Genomic DNA, 19,857 nt, shown 5'->3' on the forward strand with positions numbered 1-19,857 from the left:
CATTCAAATTCTTCAGCTTCACTAATTATGCCCTTACTATATGCCCCCCTTCATAGGATGCTGTTTATGGATCTATTGAATCTATCACGCTATAGAATCTTTGCTATAGACATTCTAGCTTATTATAGGCTATACTCTGTCATTAGTCCATCAGTCCATCTCTGGACCCAATACGTGTAAAACAGAAGTTTATTTATAAGATTTTTGTCACCGTATTGCCATCTGATACGAAATAAACAATCGTCGAAAATATGCTTTGGGTGGTAATTGGCTCTGTGCTGATGTTTGTAGGCCGACGCTTGGCTGATGAGGTCACATGCTAAACATTCCGGAAGAAGCTCGTTGTGCAGGAGCCGGGGATGTGTGATTTCCGCCTCGCAGAAGAAGAAAGTTGTGCAGGGTTGGACTGCAGGTTCCCGGAATCAGACAAGAAATGGACAGCCAGGGAAGGAAAGTGGTGGTTTGCGACAATGGTACCGGGGTAAGTTTGAAACCAGACCGTGTTCTAGCGTTCAATTCGGCGGTGTTAGTCCCTCGTTTAACACCAATGTGTCTATTCTTGCGGCAAAAAGAGATTCAGCCGAAACAGGAAGTAGGTTGCAATAGTAGCCCAAGCTACTAAAGAGTAAGAGGGTTAGGTTTCATCAAAGGAACGCAAATGCCAGATTGTGAATGATACATGGGAGTGGTATATTGTGGTGGAGTCGAACATGGACAGTTTTGCATCCCATGAAGGTTGCATTCGCAACGTAGCAGCTAATAGGCTATTAAGGCTAGCCTGCTCTCTCAAAATGTTATGACAAATGATAGATCTCCATCGTCCAAACCGTTTTTGACATAACGTTAGCTAACTGGAAGTAGCCAGCTAGCCAATTGACAGGAGTGTGAATTATCAAGCCTGAGATTGAAATGCTCATATCCTCTCCGCCTTAGTTATGAGGGTTTGGTGCTCACGTTTCAGTGTATCATCAGTGAACATTTAGTTTGAAGTGGATAGTGACACATTAGGGCAAGGCTACCTCTACAGCTAGCTCACTGGCTTACCTTCACTGAAGTTAGCTGTCGAGGCAGGCGAGCTCTGTCTTTATTGCTAGGCAGCTACGTGCGAGACAGCCATCGTTACAATGTAACAAGGAAGTTGCAGAGATGTAACCGTACAAGGCATCATTCGGAAGTCTATCTCATTTCCACCACCACTTCTACGCTGGCGCATTATTTTGCGTTTGCTAAACCGGCACATCATTTTGTGGAACCATCGTAGATTAAATATATATAGGCTATATATATCCAATATATATCCATGCATCTTATGTTGTTCCCAGACCTTTTTATTTGATTAGCGCTATTTGATGACTACTTTGACCAAAACAAGCTGTAGCCCAGTGGTGAATATCAAAGCACTTTTCTCTGCATAGATAAACGCTCGTCTTGCAACTTGTCAGTTTCGTCACGTCACATTTCCCCCCGGCAGTTTAGCTGACCAGAAAATAACTTCTGAAGCGTAGAAGAGACGACTTAAACGGCAGCCATATCGATTGTCTAGTCTCTTTCTCGACTGCTCTGCCTCATTACCTTCCTCTGGCTTCTCTGTCTTTGAGCAACTTCCTGTCTGAAGGGACTAGGCGTTCTTTGCATTCTGCAACACCTGCAACTGCAACACACCGCTTAAATCTACTCATGCTTATTATGTAATTATGTGACAAAGTGCTCGACAAATTAGGGTTGAAACTCAAAGTAGTGTATTTAAGATAAACATCTCTCTCTCTTCCTCCCTCCCTCTCACTCTCTCTCTCCCTCTCTCTCTCCTTCCCTCCCTCCCTCTCTCCCTCCCTCCCTCTCCCTCGCTCTCTCTCTCCCTCCCTCCCTCCCTCCTCTAGTTTGTCAAATGTGGCTTTGCAGGCTCCAACTTCCCCGAGCACATCTTCCCTGCGCTGGTGGGCCGGCCCATCATCCGGTCCACTGCCAAAGTGGGCAACATCGAGATCAAGGTAACCAACCAACCAACCAATCACACCCCTCTGTATTGCATTGTCACAGTCCTGTCAACCAATCACAGCTCTCTTTAATAGCTAACTAGTCCCCCTCTCAATTTGGTGCTTACTACAGCTTCATACCTGTCTAAGCAGATCCTCCATCATTCTCATGGCCGTGGTCTAACACTATGCCGTCAGCATCCACTTTATACACATGATATCATAGCATTGGTCACGGCTGTAATGGTAAAACCACAGTAATCTGTCTGATATTATGGGAAAGTGTTGATGAAAGGGATAATGGTGGCTAGTGTTGGACACTGGCATGTATTGCTTTGCTGATTTGTCTCTGGTCGAATTGATCTCTAACTGAGTTGCGTGCACTCACTGCTTCGTCAAGAGACCCTTGTAGAAAAGATTTCAACTAGATCTCAAACCGATGATTTATGTGGTGAATGTATACCTACATCCACAAATATTTACAAGGACGTATATGGATGTAAGAGCATTTCCTTAGTGGAAATAAAAACGTGTACCCGAGTAGGCATGCCATCATCAGCAGGTAGCGGTTTAATGCGTTAACACTGATTTGCCCAGTGTTTGTTGTCAGGGTGTGTCCCTGTGCTTACACATTAACCAGGCCCAGAGTGTCCCAACACGGCCCTGACCCCTGACCCCCGACTCTTCTCACTGGAGCGGGTGGGACCTGAGGGGAGAGTGTGGCAATGTGCTGCATCCTATTGTGTGTGTGGGCTGGGTTATTGTGAGGGCTGGGTTATTGTGTGTGGGCTGGGTTATTGTGTGGGGGCTGGGTTATTGTGTGTGGGCTGGGTTATGTGGGCTGGGATATTGTGTGTGGACTGGGTTATTGTGTGTGGACTGGGTTCTGATTGTTGACTGGGTTCTGATTGTTGACTGGGATCTTTGTGTGTGGACTGGGTTCTGTGTGTGTGGACTGGGTTATTGTGTGTGTGGACTGGGTTATTGTGTGTGTGGACTGGGTTATTGTGTGTGGACTGGGTCATTGTGTTTGGACATCTCACACATGCTCGTCTACCTGTTCTTGAAACTTGTGTCCTGTTCCGACCTTTAGGTTCAATGATAGCGTCAATTCTTAACTCAGATGGTCTCTTAGCATAGCTCATTAGCTCTCACTCATCCACGGCCTTTGAGCATAATGTTCTTTTACTGTCTTACTGTCTCATACCTCACATTCTCTCTCTCTACCCCCCCTCTCTCTCTCTCTCTCTCTCTCTTTACCCCCCCCCCCCTCTCTCTCTCTACCCTCCCCTCTCTCTCTCTCTTTACCCCGCCATCTCTCTCTCTCTGTCACAACGATGTGGCATGGGAACCTACAACCCAAACTATCAACTTTCTTTGCATGCACTATATATAGCTCGTACCTCCCATAGAACATCATGTTAAAAGACGTAGTTTGCATCAGCAGAAACCCACGTACACGTTGCAAAGTGTCACAAGTTAGATCTACAGTAGGCGTAGGTTGCTTTTGGGAAAGAATGTGATCTGCGCCTTGAAATCTGCGTTTTGGCGATTAGCTGCGTGATTAGTTGTTGCCCATCAGATAAGAACTAAAAAAAAAAAAAAAAAAAAGTTGACGCGTTAAGTGAGTCTAGACTCCAGAGGGTTTTCAAAACCTGCACAAGTGAACGCGGAGTCAACTCGACACACTCACTCACTGCTCTCGACCGACTTCCTCTTGTCGCTGTCATTTTTCATGTGATCAAAATAACTCGACGGGAAACAGGAACAAAACACAAGTTGTATGAGTAAGACGCTGACATGCAAGAGGAGTACATGAACTCCTTTGGTGGTTAGTGAGGTTCCTCCTCCTTCACCTCCTCCTTCACTGTGAAGTGCTTTTGGGTACCTTGAAAGGTAGCTATACAAATGCAATGTGTTGTTGTTGTTGTCGTTTAACGTCTCTTCCAGTCACAGAGTGCCATAAACAGGCTCATTGTCGTTGAAGAACTGAGATGATATTAAACTAATATACAACCCCCTCCCCGCCCCCAACCGTTGGTCTCCTCTTTTGACCACCAACGTAACCACAGTGAATTACAACACATTGTAATTACAAAAAAAAAGAAAAAAAATCTATTGCTAGCTAACTGTCCCCAGCATGCAACTGACTTCCTCTATGCTACGCTACAAAGCAAAAAGGCAGCAACTACACAGAGGGCTGTCTGTTGTCCAGCCTAAGCAGTTGTAGGTGGATTATTGGACATGTGGAGGTATTTGTTACTTTTCACATTAGCTTATTTGTGGTACATGTCAATCTTAATAACAACTTGAACGTCATGATGTTGCAGTTACTGCTATTTTGCTTTGAAGGGCAGTATGGGAGCAGAGGTAGCTGCTCATGTTGTGGACAATTGTCAGTGCTAGGGTGTAGCATCTGTGCAGCCTAACGTGATCTAGCGCAGATAGTCAGCTGTGTGTTTCAGGTTATACTAGATAGAGGGGTTGTTGTTGCTGCTGCTGCTGCTGCTGCTGTTGTTGTTGAGCTTGCAAATGCCTAGAGTTCCAGGCTGCAGTGATCTGTCAGAAAGTAGGGCCGTCGCCTGGAGGAGGAGGAGGAGGGCGTTGGATCATTAGGAAGTGTAGTGACACACACTGTTAGGGTCGTGTACCACCACGGTGTTGGGGTGGGCAGTGTTACAGTGTTGGGGTGGGCAGTGCCACAGTGTTGGGTGGGCAGTGCCCCAGTGTTGGGGTGGGCAGTGTTACAGTGTTGGGGTGGGCAGTGGGCAGTGTTACAGTGTTGGGGTGGGCAGTGGGCAGTGCCCCAGTGTTGGGTGGGCAGCAGTGCCACAGTGTTGGGTGGGCAGTGCCCCAGTGTTGGGGTGGGCCGTGGGCCGTGGGCAGTGCAGGACACCATGGATATTGACCAGTCCACTCTGAGTACTATTGTCTACGGGCTCCGTGCCAAACGAGCTTCACAGGACCGTCTGGTCTAACCGTTATTTAACCCCTTGGAGTCGGAGCCGTTCTCTATTGAGGACCGTCTGGTCTAACCGTTATTTAACCCCTTGGAGTCGGAGCCGTTCTCTATTGAGGACCGTCTGGTCTAACGGTTATTTAACCCCTTGGAGTCGGAGCCGTTTTCTACTCAGGACCGTCAGGTCTAACGGCTATTTAACCCCTTTCCTTTCGTCATGCGCGGTCAATGTTATTATTCAGCAGATCTGCTTCATGTCATGTCATACCACAGTTTCACACCCCAACCGTCAAGATCCTATATAAGGGGACCAAACACAAAAACCTTATGGGGAAAAAAGACCTCAATCTTCAACAGGAACTTAAATGTAGTGAATGAACAGTTTTCATTTTATGCATATCAAACTTCTGTGACCTAAAAAACAAGTTTACATAACAAATGTAAAAGTGTTTTTGTGTGTGTGTGTTTTTCAACTTCTATTATTTCACAGTAGCATTTAGCATAGCATAACATGCTTGTTAACATTTAACAGATGCTTGCTTCTTATCTCAAAACATTATCTTTCTTTCTCTCTGGCACTCAATCTCTGTTTCTCTCCTTTGCTCTCTCTCTCTCACCCTTTCTTTCTTTCTTTCTTTCTTTCTCTCTCACTCACTCACTCTTTTTGTCTCCCTTTCTCTCTCTCTCTCTCTCTCCCTCTCTCTCTCACCCTTTCTTTCTTTCTTTCTTTCTCTCTCACTCACTCACTCTTTTTGTCTCCCTTTCTCTCTCTCTCTCTCTATCTCTCTCTCTCTCTCTCTCTCTCTCTCCCTCTCTCTCCCTCTCTCTCTGACCTCCAAATGACCTGTTCCTTCCCCGGCTCAGGACCTGATGGTGGGCGACGAGGCGAGCGAGCTGCGCTCCATGCTGGAGGTGAACTACCCGATGGAGAACGGCATCGTGCGCAACTGGGACGACATGAAGCACCTGTGGGACTACACCTTCGGGCCGCAGAAGCTCAACGTGGAGCCGCGCGGCTGCAAGATCCTGCTCACCGAGCCGCCCATGAACCCCACCAAGAACCGCGAGAAGATCATCGAGGTGTGTGTGTGTGTGTGTGTGTGTGTGTGTGTGTGTGTGTGTGTGTGTGTGTGTGTGTGTGTGTGTGTGTGTGTGTGTGTGTGTGTGTGTGTGTGTGTGTGTGTGTGTGTGTGTGTGTGTGTGTGTGTGTGTGTGTGTGTGTGTGTGTGCGTACATGTGTGTACATGTGTGTGTACTTGTGTGTACTTGTGTGTGCGTGTGTGTGTGTGTGTGTGTGTGCGCATATTCGTGTGTGTGTATGCGTACATGTGTGGGTGTGTGCGTGTGTGTGTGTGAAAGCAAGTGTGTGTGTGTGTGTGTGTGTGTGTGTGTTAGACTTGTAGTCAAGACCGCCTAAACCGAGACCAAGACACTACCAAGACCAGAGGGTATCAAGACCGAGACCAAGACGATACCAAGGCCGAGACAGACCGGGTCAAGACCAAGACAAAGTCGAGACGAGACCGAGACGACTCCAAGACCAAAAAAAAACAAAAAAAAACAGCTAGTGGTCTGTGTTGCACCATAACTTGCATCAATTAAATAAGAGCAGCATACTAAGAGGTTCAGTCGCAGTTTAAATTCCATTTAAGAAGGTATTCTTTCAACTACAGACAGAACAATGCAGAGACAGAGCATGTGTGATTGTGAGCTCACACTAAATGTTTTCGTAGACTGGGTGAGAAACTGCTGTTAGGCCTACTGCACTAGAGGATTGATCTGCGTAATTAGCTAAAATACACAGTAAGTTGACTATTTCATATTGATTTTGACATATTACACAATTGTCATATTCACTTAGCCTATCTTTATTGTCATTACACTGTAAGTCAAATGTAATGCCTGTCACTTTAAGAGAGTGATAGCCTAGGTTTCAGTCATGCTTTTCTCCTAGTCTAAAGTTATTAATATGTAGAAGTAGCCAAATGCTTGTTTTCTGTGTATTTCTATGTAGTGACAAGTGGAAGAGCAGTAGCCTAGTTCATTATTTTGGGGCGCATTATTTTTGGTTGGAGAACAAGTAGAAAACGGGATTACTCGGTAATGGATGTAGCCTACTGTAAATTCACGCTGATTTTCTTGTGATCCGTCTATCACAACAACTAGTAGGACTATTAATACCACCGAAAAGATTGCGCTCTGTCAAGTGTCATCAGTGTGACTAGAACTTCGCGCAATCCGATAGAGACGAATGGTGCGCATTTTATCCGCAGATAATTTCTCTGCGCTGAGAACGTTGTAGACAGATATTAGACCTATCCCTGCTGCTGATCTAAAAGCCTAGGCTACATGCCTTAAATTTGTCTTCTAGTCTTCTGCCTACTGTGGTCTAGTCACCAACTGATAATGAACGGATTGAAGTAAAATAAGAATGATTTTTGGCGTGACGTTGCTTGCGTCTGCGTGAGAGCATGAGATTGATGCTGAAATCCTGAGTGTCACGCCGAATGACTGAGAGTTGGCAACCCTTGTGTGGAAATTAAATGAACATAGCTCAAACAAAAATGACCCAAGCTAGCAGAAAAAAACACAACAGGTCCTGTGGATCTATCTCTAAAAGAAATTCTAATCAACGCGTGTTGCCCGCGATATCGCCTAACATAGCGCAAATGAGGGTTATTGACATGAAAATCACTCTAACCGTTTTCATCGAAAACAGTATAGCCTAGGCTATTTAACAGCATCTATTCGTATAATCCACCTATGGAAGTTTGGGCTATATTCTTATGCAGAAAAAATATTTTATCAACGGTGGATGGACAACTTTTAAAAAATGTCTTGCATGTTGCGCTGACACAATGTAGCTTAAACGCACGTCTTTTGTTGTCAGTAGTTTAACACATTTCTGCACATAGGAAGACGGATGCAAGGGAAATATTTTACATTTATTTAATTATTTTAATCACAAAAACGAACATTTGCATCAACTGAAACAGCCCCATGGATAGGCCTACCTATAATGTTCAAAATGTTCAATGCCTTATTGCGCTAATCTGTCCGAGTTCTTTCCTCGAACCTGATTGTTTTTCTTTCCACAAACACCTCGGTACGCCGGAAATTTGTAGTTTGTTATTTGTTGCAAATCTCCCGACCACTATGTCGACCCATGACAGCAAGACCAAGACAGTAAGACCAAGACAAGACCGAGGGATCCGAGACCAAGACAAGACCAAGACCAAAGACGGTCGAGACTGTGACAAGACCGAGACCTCGTAAAAGTGGTCTCGAGACCAAGACCGGTCTCGAGACATACAACTCTAGTGTGTGTGTGTGTGTGTGTGTGTGTGTGTGTGTGTGTGCGTACATGTGTGTACATGTGTGTGTACTTGTGTGTACTTGTGTGTGCGTGTGTGTGTGTGTGTGTGTGTGCGCATATTCGTGTGTGTGTATGCGTACATGTGTGGGTGTGTGCGTGTGTGTGTGTGAAAGCAAGTGTGTGTGTGTGTGTGTGTGTGTGTGTGTGTGTGTGTGTGTGTGTGTGTGTGTGTGTGTGTGTGTGTGTGTGTGTGTGTGTGTGTGTGTGTGTGTGTGTGTGTGTGTGTGTGTGTGTGTGTGTGTGTGTGTGTGTGTGTGTGTGTGTGTGTGTGTGTGTGTGTGTGTGTGTGTGTGTGTGTGGGTGTGAGAAGAGTGTTTTCTCTCTGTTGACTGATCCGTTGGCCTGGACTAATGACATTGTCTCTGTGTGCAGGTGATGTTTGAGACTTATCAGTTCGGTGGTGTTTACATTGCCATCCAGGCCGTTCTCACACTCTACGCTCAAGGTATGTTTACACTCACACACAAGGAATGTTAACATGCTGTGTGTGTGTGTGTGTGCGCTAGCGTGTTTTGGTGATGCAATGTCAGCATGATCATACAGAGTCTGTTCCTGTATGTGTGTGTGTGTGTGTGTATGTGTGTGTGTGTGTGCACTAGCACGTTCAAGCGTGCTCAAATGTCATGTTTTGGTGACGTAGTGTCAGCATGATTTTAAAGTAAAAGAGTCAGGAGTGTTTTCCTGTGTTATAATGTGATGTTTTGTAGTGGTAGAGTTTCATAGTTTCATGTGTTTGCAAGCTTGGTACTGTATGATGGCAACAAGCAGTGTTCAGGCTAGCCTATGTGTTTTTAGAACATATTTTGTTCGGTGGATGTGTTTGTGCCCACTTCATATGTGGATGGTGCACAAATGCAATCAAATTTTCCCTTTTGAGTCTATGTTTTAGCATAGCATAAGCTAAAGCTTGTTAACATACTGTAAACAGATGTTTTACCTAGCTCGACTTGCTCGAGTTGCTACAGCCAGTAGCTAATGAAGCCAGGTCGCTGCAGTTCTATGAGCCAATTTCACAGTGTCCAGGTGTCTGGCCTAGTTGATGTTAGTGATGCCTCAATTGGCAGGGTAAAACATCTTCCTGTTTCTGTCTTTCCTATAGACTGAGCTGTTCCAGAGGAAGTTAGTTTACACAGTGGCGACATCTTGTGAAATAGGCTAATTCTCTGGGGGCATGTCTGTGATCCCCATGTACATTCATTTCTCCTTTTAATATCTGATATTATAATTTTGCCCTTTTTTTTTACTAAATCATAATTTGTACTTGATTGATACAGTTAACCAGCCAGGTTTATTTCATGGACGGTTTAACAGGAAATCTCAAGCGAATCTTCCCAGTCCGAGACCTCACCCCTTGAGACTTAACACTGTTGTTTATAATATCGTATGGGTACAAGTCAGGCATTGTTTATCAAGGAAGCCCCAGAGGATGGACTCCCTTTTTCCATCCAATGCAAATCACAGTGAAACATAAAGCCGCTTTGATGGACTAACACACACGCACAGAGACACACACAGAGACACGCACACACACACACACACACACACATACACACAGACACACAGACGCGCACACACAGACACACACACACAGACGTGCACACACACACACACACACACACACACACACACTGCAGCTTTGACGGACTACCCACAGTGCATCTCTCTGTGGCGCGTCCGCTCCCCGGGTGCGTTTGGAGCTCCGCTCTCGTCCCGTCCATGAAAGAGGCCGATTCAGCCCGCGGGCTCATCGCATCCTCCCTCTCAACGCCCGCCCAGTCCCCAGCAGAGCCTCCGCTTCCTGCTGCAAAGGATTGTGGGATGTGTGTGTGTGGGTGGGGGGGGGGGGAGGGGTGGTCTGACTGGGCTTTGTGCCTGAATGAGAGGAAAGTCCACTCGCACCCGCGGAGACGTGCTTAAATAAACAAGTTCACATAGACACACACACACACACACACACACACACACACACACACAGAGAGAGAGAGAGAGATACTTCCGTAAAGGTGACAAAAGACCCATACACTGTACATACACATACATACATGAACATGCATACAACATTCATTCACATCATTTGAATGATTTTTGGTCCTGTTTTGGAATGGAGCCACCAAGGTTGCGGCTTCTATCGCTTTTTTTTGTACACACACACACACACACACACACACACACACACAAACACAAACACACACTTTACTTTCAATGACAAAACCTTTTATTCACTCTCTTCACACAGACACAGATACTGTATGATGCACTGATCACTGAGGCTACTCTCAAACCATGGTGACTGAAGTGTGTGTGTGTGTGTGTGTGTGTGTGTGTGTGTGTGTGTGTGTGTGTGTGTGTGTGTGTGTGTGTGTGTGTGTGTGTGTGTGTGTGTGTGTGTGTGTGTGTGTGTGTGTGTGTGTGTGTGTGTGTGTGTGTGTGTGTGTGTGTGTGTGTGTGTGTGTGTGTGTACAGGCCTGCTGACGGGAGTGGTGGTGGACTCTGGTGATGGCGTCACACACATCTGTCCCGTGTACGAGGGTTTCTCACTCCCTCACCTCACACGCAGACTGGACATCGCCGGACGGGACATCACACGCTACCTCATCAAGGTACGCACACGCACACACACTCACACACACAAATTCTGAAATAACGCTTAGGTAACCTTAATACTCCTAAATATTTACGAGTATTTTAATTTCTTTTTACTTCCTGTGTATCCCCCCCCTCTTTTTTATCCTTCCTCCGTCTCCGTCTCTGTCTCTGTCCACTCCTGTCCTCTCCTCTCCTCTCCTGTCCTCTCCTGTCCACTGCTGTCCTCTCCTGTCCTCTCCTCTCCTCTCCTCTCCTGTCCACTGCTGTCCTCTCCTCTCCTCTCCTCTCCTCTCCTCTCCTCTCCTCTCCTCTCCTCTCCTGTCCTGTCCTCTCCTCTCCACTGCTCTCCTCTCCTCTCCTCTCCTCTCCTGTCCTCTCCTCTCCTCTCCACTCCTCTCCACTCCTCCCCTCTCCTCTCATCTCCTGTCCTGTCCTCTCCTCTCCTGTCCTGTCCTCTCCTCTCCTGTCCTGTCCTGTCCTTTCCTCTCCTCTCCTCTCCTCTCCTCTCCTCTCCTGTCCTCTCCTCTCCTCTCCTGTCCTCTCCTGTCCTCTCCTCTCCTCTCCTCTCCTCTCCTGTCCTGTCCTGTCCTCTCCTCTCCACTGCTCTCCTCTCCTCTCCTCTCCTCTCCACTGCTCTCCTCTCCTCTCCTCTCCTCTCCTCTCCTCTCCTGTCCACTGCTGTCCTCTCCTCTCCTCTCCTCTCCTCTCCTCTCCTCTCCTCTCCTCTCCTCTCCTCTCCTCTCCTCTCCTCTCCTGTCCTGTCCTCTCCTCTCCACTGCTCTCCTCTCCTCTCCTCTCCTCTCCTCTCCTCTCCTCTCCTCTCCTGTCCTGTCCTCTCCTCTCCTGTCCTCTCCTCTCCTGTCCTCTCCTCTCCTGTCCTGTCCTGTCCTGTCCTTTCCTCTCCTCTCCTCTCCTCTCCTCTCCTCTCCTCTCCTCTCCTCTCCTCTCCTCTCCTGTCCTGTCCTCTCCTCTCCACTGCTCTCCTCTCCTCTCCTCTCCTCTCCTCTCCACTGCTCCACTGCTCTCCTCTCCTCTCCTCTCCTCTCCTCTCCTCTCCTCTCCTCTCCTCTCCTCTCCTCTCCTCTCCTCTCCTCTCCTCTCCTCTCCTCTCCTCTCCTCTCCTGTCCTGTCCTGTCCTGTCCTGTCCTGTCCTGTCCTGTCCTGTCCTCTCCTCTCCTCTCCTGTCCTGTCCTGTCCTGTCCTGTCCTCTCCTCTCCTCTCCTGTCCACTGCTCTCCTCTCCTCTCCTCTCCTCTCCTCTCCTCTCCTCTCCTCTCCTCTCCTCTCCTCTCCTCTCCTCTAGTTGCTCCTGCTGAGGGGCTATGCCTTCAACCACTCTGCGGACTTTGAGACGGTGCGCATGATGAAGGAGAAGCTGTGCTACGTGGGCTACAACGTGGAGCAGGAGCAGAAGCTGGCGCTCGAGACCACCGTCCTGGTCGAGTCCTACACGGTACGCGCGCGCACACACAAACACACACACACACACACACACCTGGACAAGAACCGCACTTGCACACACATTCACATTCCTACACACACACACACACACACACACACAGACGAGAACTGCACATACGCACAAATTCATATATTCCTACACACACACACACACACACACACACACACACACATTATTCACTCATTCACACACCCTCTCTCTCACTCCCGCTCAAATGTTCTTGCAAGTCATGACAATCGCAATGACGGAAGTGTAGACTTTAACCACAGGGGGCTGCATTGTGCGTTGTGATTCAGCTTCTCATCTGTTGACTCATCTAAGTGTGGATCATTAGCTTGGGCGCCCTCTGGTGGCCATTGACTGTAAAGACACCCAGGCTGTGGCGGACAGGCAGAGTGCAGCCAGAGGACAGGATATTGAAGTGTGTGTGTGTGTGTGTGTGTGTGTGTGTGTGTGTGTGTGTCGTGTGTGTCGTGTGTGTGTGTCGTGTGTGTTTGTGTCGTGTGTGTGTGTGTGTGTGTGTGTGTGTGTGTGTGTGTGTGTGTGTGTGTGTGTGTGTGTGTGTGTGTGTGTGTGTGTGTGTGTGTGTGCAGCTCCCAGACGGGCGTCTGATAAAGGTGGGCGGTGAGCGTTTCGAGGCCCCCGAGGCTCTGTTCCAGCCGCACCTCATCAACGTGGAGGGAGTGGGAGTGGCCGAGCTGCTCTTCAACACCATCCAGGCCGCCGACATCGACACCAGGTACACACACACACGCACGCACGCATGCACACACACGCACACTCTCAAACGCACACATACACGCACACAAACACACACACACACTCATACACACAGACACACACATACATACACACACGCACGCCCACACACACACACACACACGATTGTGCACATGCATGCACATTCTATCACAACTTAGCCTGGCACGCCCTCCCAGTGACGCAACGCCTTCAGGCTTTTGCTGCTGGTCTGGTCAACTGCTCATTGAGAAGGATTTCTGAGTTCCCGAAATCTGCGGAACTGCCCCCTTTGGTCGAGAACCAATCAACTTTGAGCAGCTCCAACGGCTCTGGGTAGAGGCGTGTTCAAGGCAGAGGAAAGAGTGTTGTTATTGGTTTAAACTCGGCAATCCGCTTTCTGACATCTACCAGTAGCAAATCGAGGCACTTAAAGGAGGCGGGTCAACCAGCGCTGGCAAGAAACCGTGTTAGCACAGGCTGTTGGTCAGACTAAAGTCTCGCAGAGCCTTTGAAAGTCGATGGTAATCAGGCTAATCACAACTAGGTTTGGGAACCAATATATTAGTATTGAATATAATTACTAAAAGAACTGGGACTGGCCAAAAACAAATATATATATATATATATATATATATATATTATATATATATATAAAAAAATATCTATCTAGGAATCTATCAATTCCTAAATGATTTCCTAAACACCTTCGTTATTGCAAACAAAGACTAGTTTTGAGACGGCCCAAACCACAAGGCCCAGCCTTAGCTGCTCTTGATTGGTCTGTGTGCAGTATTGAGACCTTAGACTTGAAGCTTTTTTCACTTCCATAGCGACGGTTAGCATAAGTGCGCGTGAGGTGGAAGTAGGTGGTGTACATGTTGTTGCTACGATACACTATATTTAGCTAAATAGCTCACTTCCTGACTTCGCTAAGGCAGGCAGCAAAGCAGCAAAGCAGCAAAGCGCCGACTCATTATTGAAAAAAAAGACATGTGACCTGAAAAGCTGAACTGTTTTTAACTTTTAGCGGTGTGCGTTTTTAGAAGCCTCAATTTTTATTCCGCTTGTGCCTCGCTCAACTGAACACGAGGCACGTTGCAGCGGTCAGTCGCGCTGTTAGACAACTGAGCTTGAGCAGGAAGTGAAGAAAGCGCATCCGTGTGAATGGACCTCTAGGGGTTTAATGTCTGATAACTACTAATACATAAATATTCACTTATAGAATGGACCTCTAGGGGTTTAATGTCTGATAACTACTAATACATAAACATTCACTTATTGAATGGACCTTCAGGGGTTTAATATCTGATCAGAACTAATATTCACTTGTTGAATGGACCTCTAGGGGTTTAATGTCTGATAACTACTAATACATAAATATTCACTTATAGAATGGACCCATAGGGGTTTAATATCTGATAACTACTAATACATAAACATTCACTTATTGAATGGACCTGTAGGGTTTTAATGTTCGATCAGAACTAATATTCACTTATTGAATGGACCTCTAGGGGTTTAATGTCTGATAACTACTAATACATAAACATTCACTTATTGAATGGACCTTCAGGGGTTTAATATCTGATCAGAACTCATATTCACTTATTGAATGGACCTCTAGGGTTTTAATGTCTGATCAGTACTTATAAATAAATAATGAATCACTCGTTGAATGTTCAGTTCAGTTCAACTGACGTTTTGCAAGTAATTGTAATATTAATAGCAATTCTGGTATTGTGTAGTATTGCTTGCACATAAAAAAAACAAATCTAATTAAAGATGTGATAGATAGATATTGATTGAAGGGTCAAAGCATCTTCAGAACAACATAATAAGTAACTTGTGTTCCTCTTATATGAATGTTATGTATACAGTGAGGAGCACATGTATTTGATACCATGCTAAAACAGGAATATAAAATCATCATTTGACAATTGATCTTAATGCCTTAATTTAAAAAATGAGTAAAAATCAAACCGCCAAGGACACCAATTTTCTTTGTGATTGAAGAATGTATCGTAAATAGATAAATGTTTTCCTTAAATGCTAGGGGAAGGAAGTATTTGACCCCCTATGTAACCCTATGGGAATTTAACACATAGGGTTAACATAGGGGCAGGCAGATTTTTATTTTTAAAGACCAGCTATTTCATGGATCTAGGATATTATGCATCCCGATAAATTTCCCTTGGCCTTTGGAATTAAAATAGCCCCACATCATCACATACCCTTGACCATAGCTAGAGATTGGCATGGTGCTTTTTCCAGTAGGCCTATTAGCCTGTTTGATTTGCATTGAGCTCAATGAGCATCAAACAGGCTAATAGGCCTACTGCAAAAAGCACCATGCCAATCTCTCGCTATGGTGAAAGGTATGTAATGACGTGGGGCTATTTTAATTCCAACGGCCAAGGGAACTTTATCAGGATGCATAATAACCTGAATCCATGAAATAGCTGGCCTTAAAAAATAAAAATCTGCCTGCCCCAATGTTAACCCTATGTGTTAAATTCCCATAGGGTTACATTGGGGGTCAAATACTTCCTTCCCCCTAGCATTTAGGAAGAACATTTATTTATTTACGAAACATTCTTCATTCACAAAGAAAATTGGGGTAGTTAGCGGTTTTATTTTTACTCAATTTTTGAATTAAGACATTAAGATCAATTGTCAAATGATGATTTTATATTCCTCTTTTTAGTCAACTTTAGCATGGTATCAAATACATGTTCTCCTCACTGTATATATATTGTTACATTATATCTCTTTCTCTTCCCTGTCGTAGGGCTGAGTTCTACAAGCACATCGTTCTGTCGGGCGGTTCCACCATCTATATATATTGTTATATTATATCTCTTTCTCTTCCCTGTCGTAGGGCTGAGTTCTACAAGCACATCGTTCTGTCGGGCGGTTCCACCATCTATATATATTGTTATATTATATATTTTTCTCTTCCCTGTCGTAGGGCTGAGTTCTACAAGCACATCGTTCTGTCGGGTGGTTCCACCATGTACCCCGGCCTGCCCTCTCGTCTGGAGAGAGAACTCAAGCAGCTCTACCTGGAGAGGATACTGAAGGGGGACGTGGAGAAGCTGTCTGTGAGTCAACACACACACACACACACACACACACATACACACACACACACGACAGAAACACATATTCAAACATGCACCACACACACATACACACACTCACATATTCAAACACGCACCACACACACACACATATTCAAACTCACACACCTCACACGACACACACGCACGCACGCACGCACGCACACACACACACACACACACACACACACACACACACACACACACACACACATACATACACACACACACACACACGACACACACACACGACACACACACACATCCACACACACACACACACACACACACACACACACACACACACGACACAAACACACACGACACAAACACATATTCAAACATGCACCACACACACATACACACACTCACATATTCAAACACGCACCACACACACACACACATATTCAAACTCACACACCTCACACGACACACACACACACACACACACACACACAGGAGCATAGTTATAGATGAAGTGGTCTAAGGCCGTGATAAGACAGGACGCGGTGTGTGCGGTGAGGTGCGCCTCATTCATGTTGTCTCGTTTTGGCAGGAAGCGTTTTGCACAGGCACCCTCAGCACCTCGAACTGAAAAAAAAAAAAGTTCAATTCAAACTTTTTTTTTATTTTTTTTTTATGAAAACATAGCCCACCTAGCCTGGCTAGCGCCTCCACCACTCCTCAATGAGACGTGGTCTGGAAACCAAACATTCACTTTCTCGTATTTGAAAAAAAATGCCCAGATCCGTTTATTGGGCGCCATGGATTTCTTATCAAATGCGTCTGTGCATAGCTCATCGTCGTCTTGCTTTCCCCCCTGTTCTGTGATTGGTCCCCTATATCTGAGGCAAAAATGAGGGCGGTAGTTTCCAGGCCTTAGCAGCGTGAATCAAATTGCGCACAATGCAGCATGGGAACCCCCAGGCTATTAGCGCACCTCACGTTCTTACAAACCGCAAACCGTGTGTCATGTCTGATCGTGGCCCAATAGAGCTCTGGTGAATCTCTGCTATGTCTCCACCAGATGGCGCTCTTGTCTCTGGCGTGAGTAGAGGTCCTCAGAGAGACAGCGCTAGAGTTAGAGTTAGAGCCTGCCCTCATCTCCTGGGCACTGGCCTACAGACTTTATCTTGTCCTCTTTTTCTTGCACTCTCTTGTTTCACCCTCTCTGTCATTCTGTCCTCTCTCCCTCTTTCTCTCTCTCTCTCTCTCGCTCTCTTTCTCTCTCCTCGCCTTCTCATTCTACTCTTCCATCCTGTCCTCTTTCCCTGTGTTTTCTCTCGTTCTGCCTTATTCATTCATCTCTCTCTCTTTCTTTCTCTTTCTCTCTCTTTCCCTTTCTCTCTTGTCAGTCTCTCAGAATCCAATAAGTATTCTTGGCATGACACTACTAAATTGGCAAAGCAGTAATATACTGTAACACAAGCAGTGGTATGGGAGTGATAATAACGATAGTAATAAATCTATAATAAAAATAAAAAAAGAAATCAGCAAGTTCAAGTCGACCACTGTGCAGTGATTTTACACTCTTCTGGAGTAACAAATCTATCTTTTTTTTCTCTCTCTCTCTGGACCAAAGCAGTAATATAAACAACATAAGCAGTGGTATAGTAGTAATAACAACGATGATAATAAATCTCTAGTTTTTTCGCCTGTCAGAAATGTAAGATCCGTATCGAGGACCAAAGCAGTAATATAAACAACATAAGCAGTGGTATAGTAGTAATAATAACGATGTTTAAATAATAGCTAATAAATCTCTTGTTTTTTTGTCTGTCAGAAATTCAAGATCCGTATCGAGGACCAAAGCAGTAATATAAACAACATATAAGCAGTGGTATAGTAGTAATAATAACGATGTTTAAATAATAAATAATAAATCTCGTTTTTTCATCTGTCAGAAATTCAAGATCCGTATCGAGGACCAAAGCAGTTATATAAACAACATAAGCAGTGGTATAGTAGTAATAACAAAGATGATAATAAATCTCTTGATTTTTCGCCTGTCAGAAATTCAAGATCCGTATCGAGGACCAAAGCAGTAATATAAACAACATAAGCAGTGGTATAGTAGTAATAACAAAGATGATAATAAATCTCTTGATTTTTCATCTGTCAGAAATTCAAGATCCGTATCGAGGACCAAAGCAGTAATATAAACAACATAAGCAGTGGTATAGTAGTAATAACAAAGATGATAATAAATCTCTTGATTTTTCGCCTGTCAGAAATTCAAGATCCGTATCGAGGACCAAAGCAGTAATATAAACAACATAAGCAGTGGTATAGTAGTAATAATAACGATGATAATAAATCTCGTTTTTTCATCTGTCAGAAATTCAAGATCCGTATCGAGGACCAAAGCAGTAATATAAACAACATAAGCAGTGGTATAATAGTAATAATAACGATGTTTAAATGATAAATAATAAATCTCTTGTTTTTTCGTCTGTCAGAAATTCAAGATCCGTATCGAGGACCCTCCGCGGCGGAAGCACATGGTGTTCCTGGGCGGGGCGGTGCTGGCGGACATCATGAAGGACAAGGACAACTTCTGGCTCACGCGCGAGGAGTACGAGGAGAAGGGGGTGCGCGTGCTGGAGAAGCTCGGGGTCACCGTCAGATAAACACACACACACACACACACACACACACACACACACACACATGCTCTCTCTTTCTTTCTCTTTCTTTCTCTCTCTCTCTGTCTCGCACTTTCTTATTGAGTAAATACACACACACATACACAAACACACGAAAGAAAAGTTTCTTAAAAATCCCTTCACTTTTCATATGGACACACACAGAAGCACCACACACACACACACACACACACACAGACAGACACACAGACACACACACACACCTACTCACACATACTCATATGTTTAATAAGGGTGCTTTAGAAATTTCCTCTTGTTCACATGCAGTGTGGCCCACAAGATGTGTGGGCAAATCACTCACACACACACATACTCTCTCTCTCTCTCTTTCTCTTTTTTCTCTCTATCTCTCTCTCTCTCTCTCTCTCTCTCTCTAAACCAGTCTTACAATACCAAACTTGACCAGTACCAAACACACCTTTGCCAACATCTCATCTCTCTCTCTCTCTCTCTCTCTCTCTCTCTCTCTCTCTCTCTCTCTCTGAGACACATACATCTGTCGTGTCCCTTTACAGGCGAGTATAGTATTTATTCAGTGTTCAGTTTGCCCTTTTACCCACCCCTGGTCGCCATCCATCAATCAATCAATCACTTTTCAGTCAGTCAGTCAGTCAGTCAATCAATCAGTCCATCCATTCATCAGTCAGTCTGTCTCTCTTTGCGATGGACACGCTTCCGAGTGAGAATGAAGTGGGACAAAGGGGGAGAAACGGGGTGATAGAAAGGGGGAAACGGAGTGAGAGAAAGGGGGGGGGGGGGTGTAGAGGATGGGTTTGGGTGTCCGTCAGACATAAAATGGCGACCATGTTAGATGAAGAAAAGAAGAAATCCATAATCTAGTCACAGAAGGGTTCATAGCAGGTGACGGATTATGAAATAATATCATTTAATATAAGCCTCCAGGCTCACATTCTGATCAACAGTCTGCGAGGCCAGTGAAATTATTAAGAATGGACTTTTAATGTTTTTTTTGTTG

General features: G+C 45.2%; 1 protein-coding gene across 1 annotated transcript; it reads left to right on the forward strand.

The window, feature by feature from the left end:
• The first annotated feature begins 272 nt into the window (after window positions 1-272).
• Window positions 273-19,612, forward strand: actr2a (actin related protein 2a). The gene is made up of 9 exons (XM_062540396.1): window positions 273-481; window positions 1,878-1,988; window positions 5,797-6,012; window positions 8,681-8,753; window positions 10,772-10,908; window positions 12,197-12,346; window positions 12,949-13,094; window positions 16,065-16,197; window positions 18,675-19,612. The coding sequence occupies exons 1-9, from the start codon at window positions 434-436 to the stop codon at window positions 18,843-18,845; spliced, it is 1,185 nt and encodes a 394-aa protein (XP_062396380.1). The 5' UTR covers window positions 273-433; the 3' UTR covers window positions 18,846-19,612.
• The last annotated feature ends 245 nt before the right edge of the window (window positions 19,613-19,857 follow it).

This window comes from Sardina pilchardus, chromosome 1 (assembly GCF_963854185.1).
Source record: "Sardina pilchardus chromosome 1, fSarPil1.1, whole genome shotgun sequence".
In the NCBI taxonomy this organism is placed as follows: Eukaryota; Metazoa; Chordata; class Actinopteri; order Clupeiformes; family Clupeidae; genus Sardina; species Sardina pilchardus.